The sequence below is a fragment of the Harpia harpyja genome, chromosome 7 (genome assembly GCF_026419915.1).
Source record: "Harpia harpyja isolate bHarHar1 chromosome 7, bHarHar1 primary haplotype, whole genome shotgun sequence".
Classification (NCBI taxonomy): Eukaryota; Metazoa; Chordata; class Aves; order Accipitriformes; family Accipitridae; genus Harpia; species Harpia harpyja.
In genome coordinates, this window is record NC_068946.1 from 44,662,325 (window position 1) to 44,683,434 (window position 21,110).

The following is a 21,110-nucleotide window of genomic DNA, read 5'->3' on the forward strand; positions in this document are numbered from 1 at the left end:
TAGCAAAACACACGGAGTTAATAAAAGCAACACGGAAATGTCAAGTTAAAAAAAAAAAAGTAGTAAATATTGCAAGCCTTTCCTTGGTAAACATACAATTAATTTCTGATGAGGACTAATTAATATTTACCAAAAAAAATATTGCTCACTCTCATTGCTCCTGTCATGAATGTATCTATCAGGAGATGCACTTTCAACAGTGTCTTTTGTCTTGTAGTGATGAAAAAAAGCCTTCTAAACTGAATCAGACTATAATATGTTTCCCTGGTGCTTTTCTTTTTAACCTGAAGTGGAATATATCAGAGCTATAAATTTGCTTACCCTTCTGTTCTGTACATGGAGCATCTCTCCAGAGGAATTTTAAGCACTCCATTATTTAAGCCCACAAAGAGCGACCTGTCGCTGTGCAGGATTTGGAGACTCTTGATTGCTTCCTGTTGTCCATCGGGGAGGATCTGCATTTCCTCTAAATAACAGCTCCTTAGGCTCCTGTTAGTGCTAGAAAGGGCCTTCAAGATGGTGCCGTACTCTAATGGAACAAGAAACAAGGCATGAGTAAATCTTGGAGGCGTTGACTTCATTTCATACCTGCCTAAAGAGGGAAATATTAATGTCATCTTTACACAGCCACTTTAAACCTAGTTCTGGGTCACCTGCTGCATGTGGTAGAAAGAGCTCCAGCTACATCGTTACAAACTTCAGCAGTTCTCAGACACTCCAGAAACCGCCTGTGAATGCATTTTAATGAGAATCCAGAAGGATGTGAACCATCTGGAGAGTGAATACCTGGAAATATTTCCCAGTTGGAGCACTGAGGCAGAAAAGATTCTGCTCCCCTTACCAGTGAGTTATACAGCAAGGTGACCTGAGATAGCAAGGATCATTTCTGGTGCCTCGAGTCTGTATTTCTTTTGGTTTATGGAGCAGATCGGTGTGATTTGATGCCATGACAAATGACAACAGATGCAGCGGCCCTGCTGGAAATCTCAGAGGCCTCCGTAATGACTGCATGGGTCACGGATCTAATTGATCCTCTTCCTGGAAGAAGCCGTCCTGCCAGCTTGACAAGGGGATGTTATGGCATGAGCTGTGCATACACAGAAACTTATATGTTTGTCTTCACAGTGCTCTTACCTAAACAATTTAAAGATGTGATAAACTGTGGGAGATTTATGCTGGGGAAAATGGGGAAACCACACCGTTTTTCATTAAAACCCCAAAGAGGTCTGTCAGCCCCAATTGTTCCTGAAGCTTAATTTTTCTATCCCAGTAACTTCTGTATTGGCACCAAAGCTCAGCAATTTACAGTGGCAGGGTTGGCTGCCATGCAATGCTTCTCTTTCACTTAGAAGGGCCTTAAGTGTGGAACAAGACTGAGGCCCAAGCTGGGGCTCGGTTTGTCCCAGGACTGGGTTTGTGTTCAGGGCTGCCTCTGGGCAGGAACGTCTACTGAAGTATTTGACTGGTTTAAATGTTTCAGGTCCAGCAGAGCTTACTCTTCAGTCACCACTAACCAGGGCCAGAAAGCAAACACGAATAAGGAGGTAAGGTTATGGCAGTGGACCTTTCTACACAAATGATACGAGGCAGAAAGTATCCCAGCTTTCTCTCAGGCTTTGTAGCTGGGACTCCTCACTTAAAATATCAAGATATCAAAATGGCAGAACCATGTTGTGTTTCCATTTAAGTACAATCTTCTCATCATAATCAATGTCCATGGAGGCTCCCACAGGGGGAATGTTACTAGAACACATCCAAGATGATCACTTTTGAAATAAGTGGTGGTAAAAGTTAGATAAATTATGACACAGTCCTGGAAGGTGGTAACATGAGAATGAGGCAATGACTCTGCATTCAGATGTGAGATTAAACTAACACTTATGGAGGCAATCCATCTTATTCTAAAGTCAAAGCTTCTGCAATAGAGGATAACAACATTATACCCATGAGGCTGGCCATATGCTCTGATTAATCAAACTATTTAATTTAACCTCTATCATTAGTATGAATATGGGCTAAGACAACCATTTATAACACTTTGTCCTTCTTCAGCATCTTTCATTTATCCAAGATTTCTGTGCTTTTCAGAAGAGGCAATGTGTCCTGCTAATTACAGAATGGCAGTAGAAATCAAGAGACTAAATCATATACTTAATTCTACCACTGGCTCGCTATGCTACCACAAAAAAGCACTTGCCTCGGCTTCCCCATCTGCATTACATTTCAGTGCATGCCCATTCCCGAAAGCACTGGGAGTCATATGCCAGTAGGCACATGGAAGTGCAAAGAAAGACATAATTAAAACCTTGGGCAAGCCTGGAGGTTAAGAATTATTATTGCTTATTTAGAGATGAGTATGTCATAGCGCAGAGAGGCTACTTACGTGCACGACACCACAGAGCATTTCAGTGACCTTTGCTCTTCCCCACTGTTGTGTATTAGCCTGATTAGTTGAAACATGTTTTTATACAAGGGAGAAAAATGTTATTGTTGTTTTTAAACACAATGTAGATTTATGGTCTGTTCACTTGGGACTCTGCCTCAGGTCCTCCATCCTGCTTTTAATTTACTCAGGCAAACTAACTTCCATGCAGTTTTGTGCCAAAATGGTATTGAATGACAACTGTGTAATGACATCATGACCAGGGTCCCAGAGCTGCTAGGTCTACGAGCAAGTGGAGGGAATTTTCTCAAGCCCTGATGCTCTTACCTGTTCCAATATACATCACGTGGTAGAGAGTATCCTTCCCCTGAACAATATCAACCACCAGCTTGGAAAATCGAATGCTGTCCTGAGTCACGTACGGATCTACAGTCACCGGCTGCACGACATCATTCATCAGGAACAAGCGCTGCGCATCCTGCAGGACTCTCTCCGTCAGGTTCTCGTTAGGGCTGTCATCACTCAGCGTCCCACACTAAACATGGAAGATTGCACTTCAGCACCTGCATTTTCTCCCCACTCCAGCAGCCTAAGACCAAACCCTGGAATTCTTCTGGAAACCCATGTCCTGTTGATTTCCTGGGGAGGTGGGTCTGTGTGAGGGTCACAGGATCAGGCCCTTAGCCTGATCATAGGTCCTCAGCCTACTGGTCCACTGACCAGCGATGTGGTGTTTCATTCCCTTGTGATACCCTGCAGCCAGCACATCAGAAGGGCAAAAGGCATTAACAAACCGAGGAGGAAAACAAAGAATTAAAACTAGCTGTAGAAAGATTTAAAGCTAGCAGTGGACAGAAAGTTTTTGCGGTGATAAATCCTTGAAGCTTTTCAAATAATCTTCAGACTCTACACAATGCATGAAAACTGGAGGTTAAAAAACCTGAAAAACGGGTTGGTTTTGCATCAAAGAACCCAACTCACCACACTGCTTTTCTCTGATGTGCTCCATTCTGAACAGACCCCTCCGGTTTCATCTGAAGCAAGTCAGGTTAGCCACTAGCTCCCCCCTCCCCCCACGCAGCTCTTCTATCACCACAGTGAATGGCAGATCAGCCTGTGTTCATCCATCCTCCGGCACCAAGGGGTGCACTGAAATAGGACTCAATGCCCTTGTCCATCCAGAATAGGAGGGAAGAAGAGAGCTCATCTTGTGTTCTTTTCCACACCAGCATAACTCCTACCAGGTGGATAGCACATCTTAAGGCTTGAGTTTCTATCTCACGCTAATCTCTAGAATTCAGCATTTTCAAAAGCCAATGCAAGATGAAACTGTCCACGTCAGTAATCAGGGCTGGATCTTCACTCTTCCCCACAATGCCATGCATGGTGGGCAGAAGATTTAGTATCCCAAAAGACAGCTGGGTGACTGGTTATATATCTTGCCCAAGGCCATGGGAGTCAGTGGTACAACTAGAAATCCTGCCAACTCCCATACATACTCAGTCCATGGAAAACTTCGCTTCTCACTAAGTGAAGCTCACACCTGAGTAACTTCATTAGAAAAAAACCCACAAATTTATTTTTCTTCATTTTGGGTCCAGGCGTTTGGGCTTTCCTTGGAAAAGAAGTTAGTATACTGTGAATTAGGATGTCAATTTACAGCACTCCAGCTACAGTGTGCAAATTTCCCACGTGCATACTCTCGATATGCATCAAAGCAATTCTTTGCAGTGTGGCTGCCTTTCCACGGTGCACCATGCAGAGCTTCTCTTTACAAGGTGCTAAAATGAGTTGACAAGAATTTAGCTCACATTTACACAGTAAATACAGATCCTAACAGCTGGTGTACTAAGCCCTACAATATTTTGGAGCTTGTGTGAACTAGGTGAACAGGGTGATACTAATTCCCACCACCTATGAACATGGTCATTTTTTTATCAGCTTAGGCATCTTCCTGAGTAGCCAGACTAAGGAAACATCAGTGGGGTTTTGATGTGTCTTCAAGTGGGTTTTAATGGTTTTTTTTCTATTGCAATGGTCTTTTTTAGTTCATGACTCATCCCACATTCTAAAGAGTTTTTAGATCTCTTTCTTCTGCTGTATCCTGTACTCCTTCTGGTTTACAGTACTGTCTTGCTTTGCATGCTTTTATCCCCACTCACTTTCCGTTCTAGAGTGTCACTGAAGGAGGAGTCCCAGTGGCAGGAATGTCATTGTTGGTTTTGTTTTCTATTCTCATCAAGTCACAGATAATCCTTTTGGTCTATTGGCAGCCCACGTGCTGACACAGCATCCCTCTGGTTTGGTTTTATTTTGTTTTGTTCTAATTTCCTGATTATCTGCACTACCCTGATCCTCTATATCCTTCAGTATTTCTCCTTCCCCCCTGCAAGAAAAAAAAATAATTCTGGCATGCTTCCTTCATCTTCCTTTGTGAACACTGAGGCAAAAAAATTAATTTAATTTTTTTGCGATATCTGCCTCTTCTGTCACTAAATTACCCTTGTCATCTCCTAAAAGCCCTTCACTGACCTCTTGTTCCTCCTGCACTTGAAAAACATCTTAATCTCTTCTTGCAATCTTCCTTTTGTCTGCCTCATACCTCCTTCTCCTTTCCTTATTTTCCTCTGACCCTTTTCTTTCATCTTGCTGCTGCAATCTTTGCACTCCACATTTTATCTGATACTTTTCACTACATGGAAATGCTTTCCAAAGTCCTTTTCTATTCCTCCTGGGTTAGCCCAGCAAGGGACAGAAAGTCCTTGATTCTCAGTTAACCTTAACGTTCCCTTTAAACTCAAAAAAAAAAAAAAAAAAAAAGAGAGAAGAAAAAAAGACTGCCCATGTTTGGCACGGCAGGGCCTTCAGCAAAGCTTTGTTCCTTGGTTTTGAGTGCACCAAGCAGAGGGGATGATCGAGAGCCCAAACCTGTGCCACCTTGTACAGGCAGAAGCCCTCACTCAGGTGCCATGAGGGAATTCAGCTGGAGAAATCAGGTTCCTCAGCAGGAACCCAAGCACATCCCTGCCTGCAGCATGGACCTGCCTCCCATCTGCTCTTGCTGGGATTTCAGGCAACTGCAGAGTCCTTTTTGGAAGTTCCCTGACATCACCAGCTTGAAGGGAGATGGCATTTGCAGGCAGACTCAGCACCTTTGCCATAATAAAGGAGAGCCAGATTCACACAATCGGACTGAAAGGATTCATCATAGGGAAGCGAGGACAGGAAGACAAGTCCATCCTCCCTAGGACTCCCCTGGTGGGAAGGGACTGAGCTGTGAAATGGGCTTATGCTTCAGAAGACTCAGGTTTGCAGGGGCTGTCACACACATACTCTGCACCGCACTGACTGAATCTGGGCATAAAGCAACTGAAGTTGTTCTATAATTTTCAAATTGGCCTTAACTGATAATCCCGGAAAGTTGCTCATTCATAAAACCAAAGATTTTTAAGGTGAGAAGGAACCACTGTGACCATCTTCATGTGTCCTCCTTCACCAGTTACTGCTGTAACCTGTCCATAACTTCTGGCTGAGCTACCGTGTCTTGGAAAGACATCTGTCTTGCACTGAAACACTGGTAGCCTTAGGGGCCCTATCAAGTGATGGAAAATTCATCATATCCTTATACAGTCACAGTGGTTAATTACCTTTCTTGTTTAAAAATATAGGTTGTCTCCGTTCTAGCTTGACTTTGTCCAGCTTCAGCTTTCAATCCTTCCCAGTTTCAGTGGGGATATGTCTCTATGTCCCCTAGTGAGGATCACATTCTTGGAGTTTATGTGTCAGTGATGAGCGTAACAAAGATTTAAATTATTCACTATTATAAAAAATCTGAGCATTCTTATTATCGGTAAAACCATTCATTTTTTGCCATGAATCCCGTAGTCTCAATAACATGTGGCAAGAAGTTCCATAGACTAAAACACTCATAAATGTGGAGAAATACAATTTACCTGCACCATGGGTCTACCTGGAAAAATGAGCCCCACACAAATCAACCCACTGGAGTGACAGAACATAAAAGGGACTGGAGTAAATGAAGGGCAGCAGCATTACCTGGAAATTAGGGATGGGGTTTAATGTTGGCAGCCAGGCTGATCTTGGGTTTTCTTGGTAACGGAAAGGGCCATTAAATGCCTGAGTAATAGCACTAAGATTGAAGGCACACACTGCTGAGGCAGCTATGCTGTTTCTGAAAAAGGGGAGAAAGAAATCAATTTAATCATTAGAACATTGACATTTTCATCATAACAGACACCAAACTCCTCTCAGATAAAATACATGTAAATTGCTAGGTAGATGTACAGTGATACCAATCTCACAGGGAGTAAAAATAAATAAATAAATTGTAAAATGCAGATGGCTTGCATGGCAATTTTGAGAATCAATTTTAAGCTTGGTTTTAAAATGTCTGTGATTTAAGGGCCATGGAAGCAGTTCTGACAAGAAAGGTGAATACAGTTTAATTTGCATGGATTATTTGTGTCTGGTTTTATTTTTATTTTTTTAACAACCCATCTATCTTTATTGATTACAAACAACCTAATTTTTAATCTCTTGGTGTTTCTCAAGGTGAAATTCTGTTTCTACAGGCTCCTGAAATATTCAGCTATAAAATATATCCCCTAATATTTTTATCTATATATATATATAGATAGATAGATATATATATATAGAGAGAGATATATATAAATAAAAATAAAATACACACATGCATGCATATGCATGCAGGGGAAGGGAAAGGGTGACAGTGCAAGCCAGGCTGGTTGTTACAGCAGCTCAGCACGCAAAAAGGTCTTGCTAATATGTGAAAGCCTCTGTTTTCAATGATCACAGTTCACTTCTTTGTGTTCCCAGCTGGGAATAGCATCTGTCTCAGGCTGACTGTTCACCACGCACGCACCAGCCAGCGGAGGCAAGGCTAGGGAAATGCCACTGTAGGAAGGACTCTTTGGAAGGGAATTTATTTTAGCAATGCTCCACTGCCCAGTCAGACTTGCACCCAGATTAATCGGCCTTCGCTGTCTCATTTCAGTCACGGAGGACCCATTTCTGCAAGGTCCTGAGCAGGCTCAGCAACTTTTGCCTCAAGAGGGTTGGAGGGTGCTTCCCAGATGGTGAGGGCACCTCACTGAAGCTGGCCCAGAAAGGAATGTTTGCTAAGTGGTAACCTGAAATTCAAACCTGCTCCCAGCCCTCCCCTTCCCTCCTGCTTTTTTTTTTTAAAGAAAAAGAAAAACATTTAGAGCAAAAGATATCAGAATAAAACTAAAAATAGGGCTAGCACCAGAGACTGACTCGTCACAGTGCCTTTTAAATAACCCAAGTGCTGCTGTATGTATCTTTCTGCTAATTAAAGCAATTTGAATTCTCTGAAAAGAACACTTTTTTTTTTACTAAACCAATAATTACACTCTATTGCACAAAAAAATGCCTTGCTCCACAATCCCAGGCTGGAAAGCAGAAGAACAGATTCTTTCACTGCATATTTCTTCTGAGCAATACAACGTCAGGAAGAACTTCTTGCTTTGCCTTCCCGTTCTCTGCCCCTGCCCCTTCCATCCCCAGAATGATGGAGTAGCTCACTTTGAACATGTCAAAGCAACGCCAGGCGAACCTTTCTCCACTTTTGTCTGAACACCGCTGACGCAGTGCATGCTCACAGACGGCAGCTCTTAAGACAAAGCTAATGATGGATGACAAGTAAATGCCTTGAGGCACACATGGAAAAAAAAAAGAGAATGAGAAAGAAAATGAAAAAGGAAAAGAAAGAATAAAACCCCACTAGTCTAACAAAAATACTTAAAAAAAAAAAAAAAGTGTATTTTTAGGGCCCTGCTAAGGACTCCACAGTTTAGCCGTTTCCCTTTGCTAGACAGGAGAAAGGAAAGAGGTTTTCCATTAAACCTGTGGCCCATTTTCCTTTCCATCTGTGGCCTGGCATATTTCCCTTCCCTCCCTACGAAAAGTTCGATCCCAGTCTCAAGCCAGTGACATCAACTTGTGCAGCCGGCCCCTGTGTTGTCCTGGTGTGAAGTGCAACCTCCTTTATTCCCACCTCCTACCTCCTGTGATTAACTAGGTGGTTTAGAGAATGGGTTGAGTTCAAGGAGGTTTTAACATTGTCTCTACTGCCTCCCAGAAAAATTTTAATAAAAACATCTTAAATATTTCATCAGCAGCTTCCCCCAAAAGCTCTCTTTCCCACTGATTCAGCTGGGCATAACATAACATGAAGCAATAAATCTACCTGTGGGTGTTACCACAACCACTAATATCGCTTTCTTATAAGATGACCCTAAATGCATTAAACATGAACCTTCCAAAATAAAAATACCTTTAAACAAAAAAATCATAGTTTTGTGATGCATTGGTATTCTGTTACAAAGAAACTCAGACTGGAGCATACATCAACGCTCTTTGGTATGCAGAGCTTATGCAGCATGACATAAGTCCCAGTGGAAGTTAAAAGAATAATTACCATTATTTCTCTAGTCAGATGACAAATTGGAACATTTTCTCTTTGAACTCTCAAAAGAACATCATGTTGTAGACCCAAAACGCTACTTGATCTAACTTCAGCTATTATCAATAACTCATTTCTTCAATTACACAAATGTTACATATTATATTGTCCTCAGAAGATACAAGAGAGAACGTACACCTGTAATGTATGAAGATTGACTTAAGTGTAACCCAAAGGAGACAGGTAACACTCATCATGTCTCATGTTAAACCTGGGAGACAGATGCAGCAGAAGAGAACTGTTCCAACCAGAGCTAGCTTATGTCTCCCCGCTTATAGTCCAAAAACTATACCGATTTGATAAATATAATACAGTTATTAATAATTTTCTCATTTCCAACTTCTGTTCTCGGCTAGATGAATGGACAAATGGATAGATAAAACATTATCACTATGGGCATAGAAGTCCGCTCTGGGGCGGCAGGGGGAAGTGTCATCTCAAATGCCCAAAGCAGTAGCCGGGTTTCCTTTTAATGTTCAGGAAGTTTGGCTAACATCCTCTAAATGTTCTTAGAGAATGACTCACGCTGCTCTCAATCCCAGGACAGGTTTTCCCTGAAGTCCACAGTCAAGGTGCAGTGCTTAATAATGTTTGGGTTTTTTTAGTTGCTTCTCCCCTGGCTCACTTTTGCCTGACGTTGGCAATGGTAATGCAGAAACAACACATGGAAGATGGATGAGGGTGGCCAAAAACCTACTTCTTGGCATTTACAGAGCAGGAATAACATTCAGGCTCTGTTGACTCTCATAGTGAAGCTCCCAACAGTGCTTTAGCTCAAGAAGTTGGGGCTGATGCTTTGTGAGTTCAAGGGCTGAAGTTCAAGCCCTGTCACACCAGCAAGTGATACATTAAAATAGGAAGGCCTGTACTTCACTGGAGCTTCACTTCTTTGGTTTGCTGTGGGCTTCTTGGGAACAGACCCTTACTTACATTCAACAGTACACCATTGCACACAAAAACCCCAAAGAAGTTGGCTACCCAGGATGAGTAAGGCACTTTGGGTGTTTGTCGTGTGAAGTAACTAACTCAGATTTTCATTGGGTGTTTGTCGTGTGAAGTAACTAACTCAGATTTTCATTCTCTAGTTTACACATCAGGATAACACCCCCCTGGAGAACATGTATTATTGAAACTCAATACCATGCAGACTGGTTATAGCTTGAAACTCATCATCCTAGCCTTGGGCTTCAGAGAAAAAGTTATTTGAGTTTTCCTGGCTTAAAAATATACATTATGAGTTTTTTAATATATTTTTTAATTAACTCCTCTTCTCCTTTCTGCTTTCACAGCTACACTAAATCATACCAATTACAGGTTTTTTTTCAATATCAAGCCAAAAAGAGGCGATTATGAAGTTTCAGAAATCATGCCTGCCCCTCAGAGTTCCAATGCTGCTTTTGATTTGTGAATCTGAAACAGTCTGTAGTGGAGGTACAGTCCCCCTTGGAAATGTCAAATGTTGTGTAGCCTGCATGACCTTGCTTCTATAAAGTGTTGATCAACAGTAATTTATGTTGATTTCAGTCTAGGCTGTCGTGATCCCATCTGCCTCATTCTCCTCCTTCCAGTCCTTCTCTCCTAAGCATATGTACCTGTCCATCTCATGGGCCAGCTCCGATGTTCACACAGTTGTGTCAGGTTGTCCAGGCAGTTAACCTGGCTGAAAATTAATTACATTTTTCTGTTGGGTCATTTTTAGACCAGCTCTCTGAACTACACAAGTAGCTTTGCCACTACAAAAAGTCAGAAATCTGTCACAGCCTAGGTTTATATCAAATTAAGTTACCCTAGAACTGCACAGTCACCTTTTATGGACTTCAGGAATCTATGAACCATGGATTAAAAACATTGCCCTAAAGGCTATGTTGCCATGATGGATAACACAGACCTATCTATTCCTTCACGTTAACCAAAGGATCTTTCAAAAACGATTGCTCAGACTGTCTAAGAAATCAGGATATTGTCACTCTCAGACTGCTGGGGATAGAAGAAGGGCAGTAAAACCGGTGCAACTTACACGTTAGTAGTGAAGACACCATAGATCAGATCTTGCTCAGGAAGGTAGAAGGTGCTTTGCAATTCATTATAATAGAAAGGGATTTCTCCAGCACGGGAGCAGTTCAGCCTGGCCTTCATGAAAGTTGTCCATGTGTCCTCCAGCAAAAATCTCCCTCCAATATCATTTTTGCAAACCCTTGCCACACGAGAATACACTGTTTTCCCACAGTCATGTTCTACCGCATTCTCACGGAAGAAGAAATAGGTGAATAAACCAATGTCGTAGGCAGCAATAAAGTTAGGCTCTGAAAAACAAACATTTTAAGAGATTTATACAGGTCAGAAATCAATCCGTGCTCACTGACTTGCTCAATGCATTGCATCACCATCTCCCTTTATGCAGGCTGTCAAAGCTGGGACCACGGGGAGTTTGGAGTCAGCAGAGGACATAAAAACTGTAGATGGGAATAATGATATATGGGGATACAGCTTGAGCTCCATTTTTCAGATCTTGGAAAAACCCCATTGTTTCCCCACTTTATTGGCAAAGCTGCTACTGATTTCAGGGAAAGCAGAGTTCAACACTTTGCATATGCATGACTATTCTATGTACCTATACTCATTTTACAACATAAAGCCTTCCCATTGGGTTCCTTCACCTATTCACTTCTGAAGTGCACCTTATGATGTGTTAAATATGCTGCGTGCATCCGCCCGATTCCCCAGACTGCTGCACTGAAACATTCAACCTACTCTCCCAGCGCAATCACATCTGGCTTTTATCACGAAGCCTTTCCAGTTTCTATGCACAAAAGATTATCTTATGTCTGTAAAACAAAACCATGCCACAGACTGACAGTATTGAAGCAAGCTCTCCTTAATTCTTTTTCTCCTAGAATTATTGTTATTATTTTCACAAGAATTGAAAAGAACCTTGAATTGGTTTTGTAGTGAATATTTTAACTGGGTATTTAACAAAGCTTTAAAGTGTACGGTCTTTTATCTCAACAGCTTCTTTGGCAAAGGGAAAAGATTGGCCAATGCATAATATTTGACTAAACAAAAAAAAACCCTGTTGGTTTTATAGGGTGCTTTTACAACATTCATTTCTGAGTAATGCTCAAAGGAAGAAGAAAAAAGGAAAGTACAGAATTCCTTTAATGCTGCAGCCCAGGAGTGAAAGGAGAACAGAGTCGTGGCAGAGGGAGAGGAAGGCAGGCTGATGCTGCTGCAAGGCAGGTTTGGGAGGCAGACAATGGTACAGAGGGGAGGGCACTGCAAAGCATCTCCCATCAAACTTTCTCCTTCAAACAAATAGTGAACCTTAAAGGGACCGTTGTGATCACAAATCTGACCTTCTGGCTAACAAGAACCAGTGAATTTCACCCTGTAATTCCACCATCAGATCCTGTAACTAACAGGTGAATTAGACCACATCTTTCGAAGGAGATCTGATCTTACTGGACAATGTCACGTGGCTTTACATCCACCACTTTCCTCAGTGACTTGTTCAAATGACTAAAGACTGCCCCACCTGCAACCTGTACTTCTTTTTCCATTTGACATTATCTGGTTTCAGCTTCCAATCATAGGCTCTTGTCATGACTTGTCTGCTAGATTAAAGAACTTTATCCTGCCAGAAATCTTCTCTTGATGTAAGTACTTCCATATCACGAACAAAACACCTTTTATCTCCTTTTCAGAAAGATAAATAAATTGAGCGCCTTAAGTCTCTCACTGTGAGGCAGGCTTTCCAAGCTTCAAATCACTCCATGGCTCTTCTCTGAATCATCTTCAAGTTTTCTGTTTCTTGTTGAAAAGTGGCCAGAACAGGATGAAATTACTCCAGTGTCACCAATGCTGCACAAGCTTATAAATCCAAGTCATGTTAGTTTTTCCAGTCACAGACTAGAAACTCAGTTTCTGTTTGTCTTTCCTTAAACTCCCCTGTTCCAATGTGGCTTCCTTCTGAATTCTTCATGCATGCACCGACAAGAGGCACATATTTCTAATGAGTGTACAGGGGTTATGCTGCTTCTTGGTCCTAATTCACAGTCTTGCCTGATGACATCCTTCTCCTAAAACTCCAGATCACCATACTGACTTCAGTATGCCTGCAGAAGCCTAGTTCAGTCGTCTTAAGCTCCAGAGAGCACATAGTCCCACTGCTTGTATCTTTGATTGAAAGGTCCTGAAATCCAATAGAAAGATTCTGAGTATCTTGTCAACTTACCTGTGTCAAAGAAGAGAGGGGAAATATTGGGGTCTTCATCACTACAGCCTGCATTGCCCCAGTCAGAAGGTGTGGACTCAGTGCACAAATTACTGGTTGAAATTCTATAGCTTGCTTGATGCAGGGTATTATCACGCTGGGGTAACAGCTGCTTTTAATAACTATAAATCCACAACAGCATGGGTTCACATGGAACATAACGTGCTGTGAAATTTCTCATTTTCAGACTGATTTTGCACTGAAACCAACCATCTTCAGCTGAGTCAGTGGAAGTAGAGGGTGCTTAACACTGTGCAGAACTGGGTCAACAGTATGATGCTTTAAGTTGGTTTTGATCTTCAAATCTTCAAGTGGTTTTCTTGTTAAAATGATGTATTTGGTCATCTCGCAAGACAGAGACCCATATATATGTTAAGTAGACTGAAAGACCCACTTTCTCTATTCTAAATCAACTTCTCTGAAATACTTCCAGGCTATTTTTAAATGTCTTCTAAGATGCATCGATTATTGCACCGGAAGCCCTTCCCCATCGTAACTCTGGATCTCAATACGAAAAGAGAGGGAAAGATTTACAAGCCTGTCAAGCTGACTTTAATACACCTCTTGCTCAGATATGACCCACATGACTTTACCATTGAGCCATTTGGAGTTGTATTGTGCTGTCCTAAGTGGGGGAACATTTCCAAGGCTGCGGTAAATAGCAGGATCCCGTCCAGAGAAATCAATTACAGTTGCAGCATAGAGTTCTCCTCGTGATGTAATCACAGCTGTCGAGTTATGCCGAGGGTCGTACGGGCACCGAGCCACTCCATTAATTCTGTCAATGATTTTGCTAAGATTTCCTACCTGTATTTAAAAGGAGAGAGGAGAGAATTTAAAGAGCATCTGGCTTGCTTACTGGTATAGAGAATTCAGTTTGTCCACGAGTACCTACGAGCAAAACCCTGATTTTAAAAAAACAGGCAGCTATAAGAATGTAATGTCAGCGATGACTGTAAATTGATCTTTACATCCATCGTTTGCCAATGTAGTAAGAATGTAATGTCAGCGATGACTGTAAATTGATCTTTACATCCATCCTTTGCCAATGTAAGAAGTTGTGTCTGAGCCTCACTGATCCTATTGCTTTGTAAGAAGGGTAATTCCCCAGCCAATAAAGCCTCTAGGCCCCAACGCACTCACTGTAATCAGGTGCTCCTGCTGCTAGCACAGGTTTCTAATCTTCCATAGACACCTCCTGAATGCATACTGGCATTAAAAAATATAAAAATAAACATTGCTCTGGACCTGCTCCTGCCTCCCTTGAAGCCAAAGGGAGTTTTGCCATTTATTTTAAGGAAACATTTAAGTATTCAGCTTAGGAGGTACTCACAGCTAAGCTTGTCTATATTCCCCATTTTCAGCAGCATACCCAGAGTTTACATGAACAGCACTTTGTCCAGATCCAGCTCACCCATAACACGAGTTTTTTGTTCCCCACCTGCAGATACGCCCACTGCCCCGAAGCAGCTCAAAGGGACCCAAAGAAGAAAACCAAAATAATTTCAGATAGCTACATTTGAAACATATTCTCTGCCTCCGTGATGCCCTGCCAAATGACTGGCCTTCCCCAGAGCATGTATCCAGCCCTCCCTGCCACTGTAAAAGATGCAAAACAGACCTGTCGACTGGAACACACCGGTGAAAAGGCATTGGTACCACAGGTAAAAACCTTCTTGCCATAAACAATCAGCACTCGGACATAGTTCTGGCACTCTTCCTATAGGGACACAAGACAGAGACAAAGGATTTTTGAAAAGGAGACTGTGGGGTTATTTATTACATTAAAAAAATTACCTGTATTGCAGCTGGAATACACCTTCCTTAGCTCTAACTCAGACTGAGATTTGTTGCATCAAGCAGCGCACAGCTGTAGGGAGCTAGCAGTCTAAGTGAGCAAACCCAATTTGCTGGTTATTTCTCTAATCATAACCCTGCACAGTCCCTGGATAGGATGTTATCCATCAGGTTGACTCTGTATCAGCTACACAAGTGCCTCTTTCTGTGCTCTGCTTAGGTTGGAGGAGGAATCCTCCCTCTTTTCATGATGATACTTCTGACCTATTTTTCCCAGCAATGCTGCAGCTTTGAAAACATTACCCAGACACAAACTCCAGTGAAGGACAGCGGGTCCGTCTGCACTATAATTCACACCAGTGCCAGCAGGAAAACAGCAGGAACTTCTCTTTAATAGACCAGGCTGGTCAGGAGAATCTCGTGCTTGAACAGGCTGTTACTTCCTGCCTCCCACAAGGATTGTGTGCTCAGGATTTTCCATGGTAGAAGGAGTTTGTCTTTCAGGCCAGGCCAGTGAGAAATAGCAAATCCCCTCTTCTCAGCTGCACGACCACAGACAGGCAACTCCCTCCACGTGCCAGTCCCCAAAGGTGTGGGGCTCCTGTCCCTCCACGCTGGAGTAGGGCTGGCAGCACAAGGCTGCAGTTGGCTTTTTCAGAAAATCTTCTTCATGTTGTTGGAGAGCCACAGTCTTCCTCCCCACAGCCTCGTATCCAGAGACCTGTGGACTGCAGATCTGGCTAACTGAGCATCTCCGGGGAGTTAAGCAGTGGGGGAGGAAGAGGCCACATAAGGCAGGGACTTTCTAACAGTACACACAGGGAAAGGGAGTTGCGAGACTAGTGTGCAACTCCCACGGGCAGTGCAAGAGGCTCGAGAGCCACCTGTCCCAAAGTTCATCCAAACAGCCCCAATGAGAGATATACAGCAAGCCCGGCACCAGCCTGCCCGCCCTTGGCTCTGGAGTCACCTCAGAAGAAAGGATATGAGCGATTGCTAATGACTGGCACCCACACAGCTCCAAGTGAGGGAAGTCTATTATATTCTACTGTAAACAGAAAAGGAAACTTGTTAAAAAGTAACAACCTCAGCTGGGTTATCATGGCTGTTTTGCTTTCCTCCCTCCAATAGATCATAATTTGCCACTAAGCTGAGCCTACAGCTGCAGACACTGCTGCTCCGTCCGTAAGCAGCAATCACTCTGCGAGCTTCCCTGTCTCACAACACTCCACACTGTTGATCATTTCCCTGAAGACTTCATTTGCAAGATTCAGCAGTGTAAAAACACTCCCTATCATCTGGAAAGGAAGAGGGTTGCTTAGCTGGATTACGTACTATCTCCTTTCATTTGCTGTATGGAAATCAACTTGTTGAAGGACGGCATTTAGCAGAAACCCACCAGCATTAGCCATAGACAAGCAACTGCATGGGCACAACATGTGGGGCTTGCTTTTGAACAGAGAAGATCACAGGGAACTGTGCTCCAGAACCAGCCCAGGAGCACTCACCTAGCCCAGGCAGGGGCTACAGAGTGCCATAGAGCAGGTGCTGCCAGTCTTGAGTCTCAGCAGGGGCATCGGGGATCAGATACATAATGCCTGGCACCCAAAAATGAGAGCTTAAATTCATAGCTGGGTCTGTTCAGCACTTCTTATTTCAGAAGCAGATCAGTCATGGTGACTGTGCATCCGTCTATCAAATAGGACTGTGAGAAGCACCGTCCCACCTGCTGTGTGTTGAGAATAGAGGTCTCATTGCTTTCTTTCAACAAGACAAAGGGCTTGCCAGCCTCTCTGCCCTCTCCTGTCATTATTACATGGTGCTGTGAGCCCTGTTAGTTATTCCCTGCCCTAGAGATGTCTGCATTTCATGAGTGGGTTAAGTAATTCCTCTTTCTTTAGAGCACAGTTATTCAATCCCACATAATACTAGGACCACTATATATTTAACTGCAAAGTACTAGAAATTCTTGAGGGGATGCTATAAAAAAAAGGTGTGGGCTCCTCTCCCAACAGGGTTTTGTTTTCAGAATATGATTGATTTGGCATCTAACCCAGAATGCAGCTCTGTACCCAAATTTCATACAATAAGAGAGTACCCATCTGTTCCCCCTCCACTTCCACATTTCTCTGCTTTGTGCAGAGTCTGAGCATAACTTCTGACCTAGACCAGCTAATACCATTTACGTTGCTGGACCCTTTCCTGCTTAGGTACTTCAATATATTCCTAACTAAAACCCTGTCCTGCAGAAAGCTAAAATCCTAATTTGCAGGATACTCTTCTTTGCAGAGAACTATATTACAGATTAACAAACTTCAATTTCTATAAAAGTCTTCCTAGCTGAGAAGCTAGCACACAAAAAAGCATTTCCCTGCGAGGTCATGTGCTGGATGGTCTTCTGGAGTCTACTGGTGAGGATGCATCTGTTGCACACTATACTCCAAGGCGTAGTAGCCTGGCTTGGTAAGGACACTGGAAGCTGGTAAAATATTGTGTTATTTTAGCCTAATTAAGCATGGTTTTATTTGTACCCATTCAGTCCAAAGCAGAAGTTATTTACTGAAACAGAGGAGAAACCATACTGAGCAAATATATCTGCTGCTGTCTGAACCTGCACGTGAATATTTAATCTGTGACTTCCAGTACATTCCCAATTGCAGTAGCAAACAGTAGAAGAGCACAGTCAGTACGGATGAGGTGTTAGACTGGAAACATTTGACAGCTGATACTTTTGAGGGAACTGGATGCACCAAGCCCACTAATTATTTCATTGGCTGTAAGCAGCAGAAACTGGGGTGACTAGTGGATGTTTTCTACTCTGCTTAAATAATGACGCTACTAGGTGTGGGCCATATCCAACCGTAGTTGTTCCTAGGATTTAACTGAGTAGGCATTTTCCCTGGACCTGCCTTACTGATGATGGTAACAGCACTCCATGCTCCTGGAGGAAGAGCAATGATAATATGTACGTTTCATACACTGGTCTCAAAGCAATTTATAAAGCTTAAAGTAATGTTCTAAAACAGATGTACATTATCTGCCCTGTTCTCTCAGCTGGGTAATTGAAACATGCAGGTGCTAAAGGACTTGCCATGGTGACACACTGACTCAGAGGAGATGCTGAAGGACAGAAACAAAGGTCTAACTACCAGACCACATCCCTCTAACCTGCCTAGCCTGAAGAGGAATACTGTGCTCATCTCCTATTTCTTATTGCTGTACCCACTGCCAGTCATGTCAGTCTATGAAAACCTCCAACAAAAGCAAAGAAGAAACCAAACCACTTAAATGCTCCAGCTTGCAGGATTTTTCTCAAGACATCATCGGTGAGATTTACATTAGATCCTCTTTCTACCCTGTTCTCAAAATAACTAGTGAGGAACAGCCTCCTCTCTGCGTTCTTTAAACCAGCCTGGATTTGCTCCGAAGTCATTCAACACGCTGCACTCTGCAACAATTCGTAGCTGAGGCAACTGGTTGGTAAAATGATCTCACAAACCCGTACAGAAAATAGGAGCTATTTAATGCAATTTCTTCCATGTGGCTGGAAAACTCTAGGCGTGCAGGAGGCAAAATTCAGATGGGCTTTAATACAGCCAGAAAATTTGGCAAGCTTGAACCCAACTCTGTCCAGACGAGACAATATTTGGATCCTGCTCTCACATTGTGGAGCAGACAGTTAAATCTGTGTATGATCAGTCTACAAATCTCATCACCAGAAGATACTATTGGGATCAAGAGATTAAGGATTTAAATAAAGGTGGAAGACTGGGAATTTATATGGTTAATGAGAATAACCCAGTTATATTAGTTGGGATTATTATTAAATATATGCCAGAGCTGATAAAAACCTGTGGCTCACTGCCAGAGCATTAAGCATATCTCCGATTTTCCTATGAACTATGTGTTACCCACTTTGGGTTTCTTGCTCCTTCCTCAAAATTACCTGGTACTGGTCCCTTTTTTGAGATAAGGCCTTAAATTGAGCAGATATCACTTTTCTCCAGTCTAATGACTCTTGTTTTCCTAGAAAGGAAGAGTACATGACATCTAATGCTCAACCCTACAGGGCACAGGGTCTCACTGTCACTAAGAGAATAAACTTCACTGAAGCCCCTTCCTCCCATCTCCCCCTGTTTAAGCCTATCCTCATTTATTTCATTTTTTGCAACATTGAGATTTAAATGTATCTGTCTGTGAATGCTGTAATGTCCAGGACTGTGGACAGGACCAGGCCTCTTTCTAGCTCATAGAGATGTCAGGCTGCTTTGAAAGCACATTTCAAACCTGAGAACTGAGAGTGGTGCCCTGTTACTCCCTTCATTTGTGTGGACAGATCAGCAAATGGAGGGGTTGAACTCCTGCTGGCTTCGGTTTGAGGTAAAATTTAAAAAGACATTTTCAGGATGCTGCAAATAAGCTAGCTGCAGGTGCTTCTGGAGTCGTTTCTTCTGTCATCTCTGAACACTGGAGTTCTGCAATGTTATAAGCCCTTAATCTCATTGTATAGATGCATATTTCCTTGAAAACATAACCATATATAGGCACTACTTTAACTGGCCTTTTATTTTGCATAAACAACTCAAGCCCTGTTGTCAGAGATCTCCTTTCTAATTCTTTTTTTTTTTTTAGGCTAAAACTATTTCATCACATACCAATCTATTATAATCTTAGATTAAAAACACAGTTACATGCTGTATGAGAAAAAATAGCTGTTTCAGATGGTCTGCCATCCTCAGTAAAGAAACACAAACTCCTAGACTACAACCTGGAGTTCAGAGAATCAGCCAGCAGAACTCCGTGTTACCTCTTCAACGACATTTTGGAGAGCAGCAAACATTTAATTTATCTGTTGCAGTTCATCCCAATTTGTTAAAAAATAATCAAGACCTAACATGTTCTCGAGCACTGTTATTAACACACTTTCAGATATCTATATTTATTCCTTTGGACAAACAATTATTTTAATCAGTTTAAGCCAATTCCCTGACCAAGCTGTCTTTCTCCTTCGAGTGCAACAGATAGCAAAGAGAATTGCTAATGATTTTTCCAGCCAAGTTTTCTTTAATGGACTTCAAATCAAATTTGGGGGCTGATTCTGCATTCTACTAGGAAAGTAGGCTCAGATCTCTAGGAACAGTTACAAAGGGAGGAAAAATACCTGACCGCCTCCCAGTTATTTCTATTTGCTTGGGGATTTACATGGTGCCTGTCCTACCTGGATGCCTATTATTTGTAAGTGGCGTGGAGATTCCCAGCTCCGCTAGATAACCAGAGGGCACATCCTCTGTGTGACACACAGCCACTTGAAGGCCGAAACCAGCTGATTCCTCCATTAGCTCAGTAATTTCTGCACCAAACCCATTTAGTTGGGCTGAAGCCTTGGATTAGGATTTCCCTGTAACCTTGTGTGAATCATAAGACCCCCCAGCATCAGGACATCATACAAGAAAAGGAAGAAACTATTCTGGCAATACGGTGGGACAATCGGTAGCTGGATGCCTATCAGATGTTTCTCTCGGTTCTTTCTTGCTCCAGAAGTGTTATTAGTGTGTCATCTTTCTCCTAGCTACACAAAGCTCTTAGGACAGCACGTAAGAGCTGCCACTTTCACTGCCATTTTCACAAATGGTTCCCTTTCACGTTTTGAAGTGATGGTGTGCTGCTTTTGGAAAGTTAACAAATAATTCTGTGCTTAGACAAGAGAAGGATCAAAGTGCTCATGTTTGGAAAGCCATAACTTTCCATGTCAGGCAAAATTCCTTAGATGTGGTGGATGTGGACTGTTATGCAGAGACAGACGAATTACAAACTAGAAGCCGAGCAACTCCTAATGAAATTAAATATACCTCTTCCCTTTTTGCTCTATCCATCACTCATTTTAACTACAACCTCTGAGTGATTTCATTTGGAAGACAGAAGGAAAGGCAGCATAACACTGACCTTGTTCTCTGCATTGTCTCTCAGTAATGTGGGTGTTTTTCAGGGGACAATTTTAAGGTGCTGGTCACGATACATTTTATAAATTCTGAAAAAATGATTACTCATGGAAGCCAGCATGGACCTCCAGAGACATGACAAGTAAAGCATGTACAATTCCTTGAGGAAACCACAAGTTTTAGATGATAAAAATA

The 21,110-nt window shown here is 42.3% G+C and overlaps 1 protein-coding gene across 3 annotated transcripts in view; it reads right to left on the reverse strand.

Moving 5' to 3' along the window:
• The window catches only part of SEMA5B (semaphorin 5B), a 283,502-nt gene that overhangs the window by 58,981 nt on the left and 203,411 nt on the right, over nt 1-21,110 (reverse strand). For all 3 annotated transcript variants that reach the window (XM_052792870.1, XM_052792869.1, XM_052792871.1), the window contains 6 exons: nt 14,801-14,899; nt 13,773-13,986; nt 10,927-11,212; nt 6,440-6,575; nt 2,711-2,918; nt 322-529 (listed from right to left, as the gene is read on the reverse strand). In XM_052792870.1, coding sequence (XP_052648830.1) covers nt 322-529; nt 2,711-2,918; nt 6,440-6,575; nt 10,927-11,212; nt 13,773-13,986; nt 14,801-14,899 — 1,151 coding nt within the window. The remainder of the gene's footprint in view (nt 1-321; nt 530-2,710; nt 2,919-6,439; nt 6,576-10,926; nt 11,213-13,772; nt 13,987-14,800; nt 14,900-21,110) is intronic.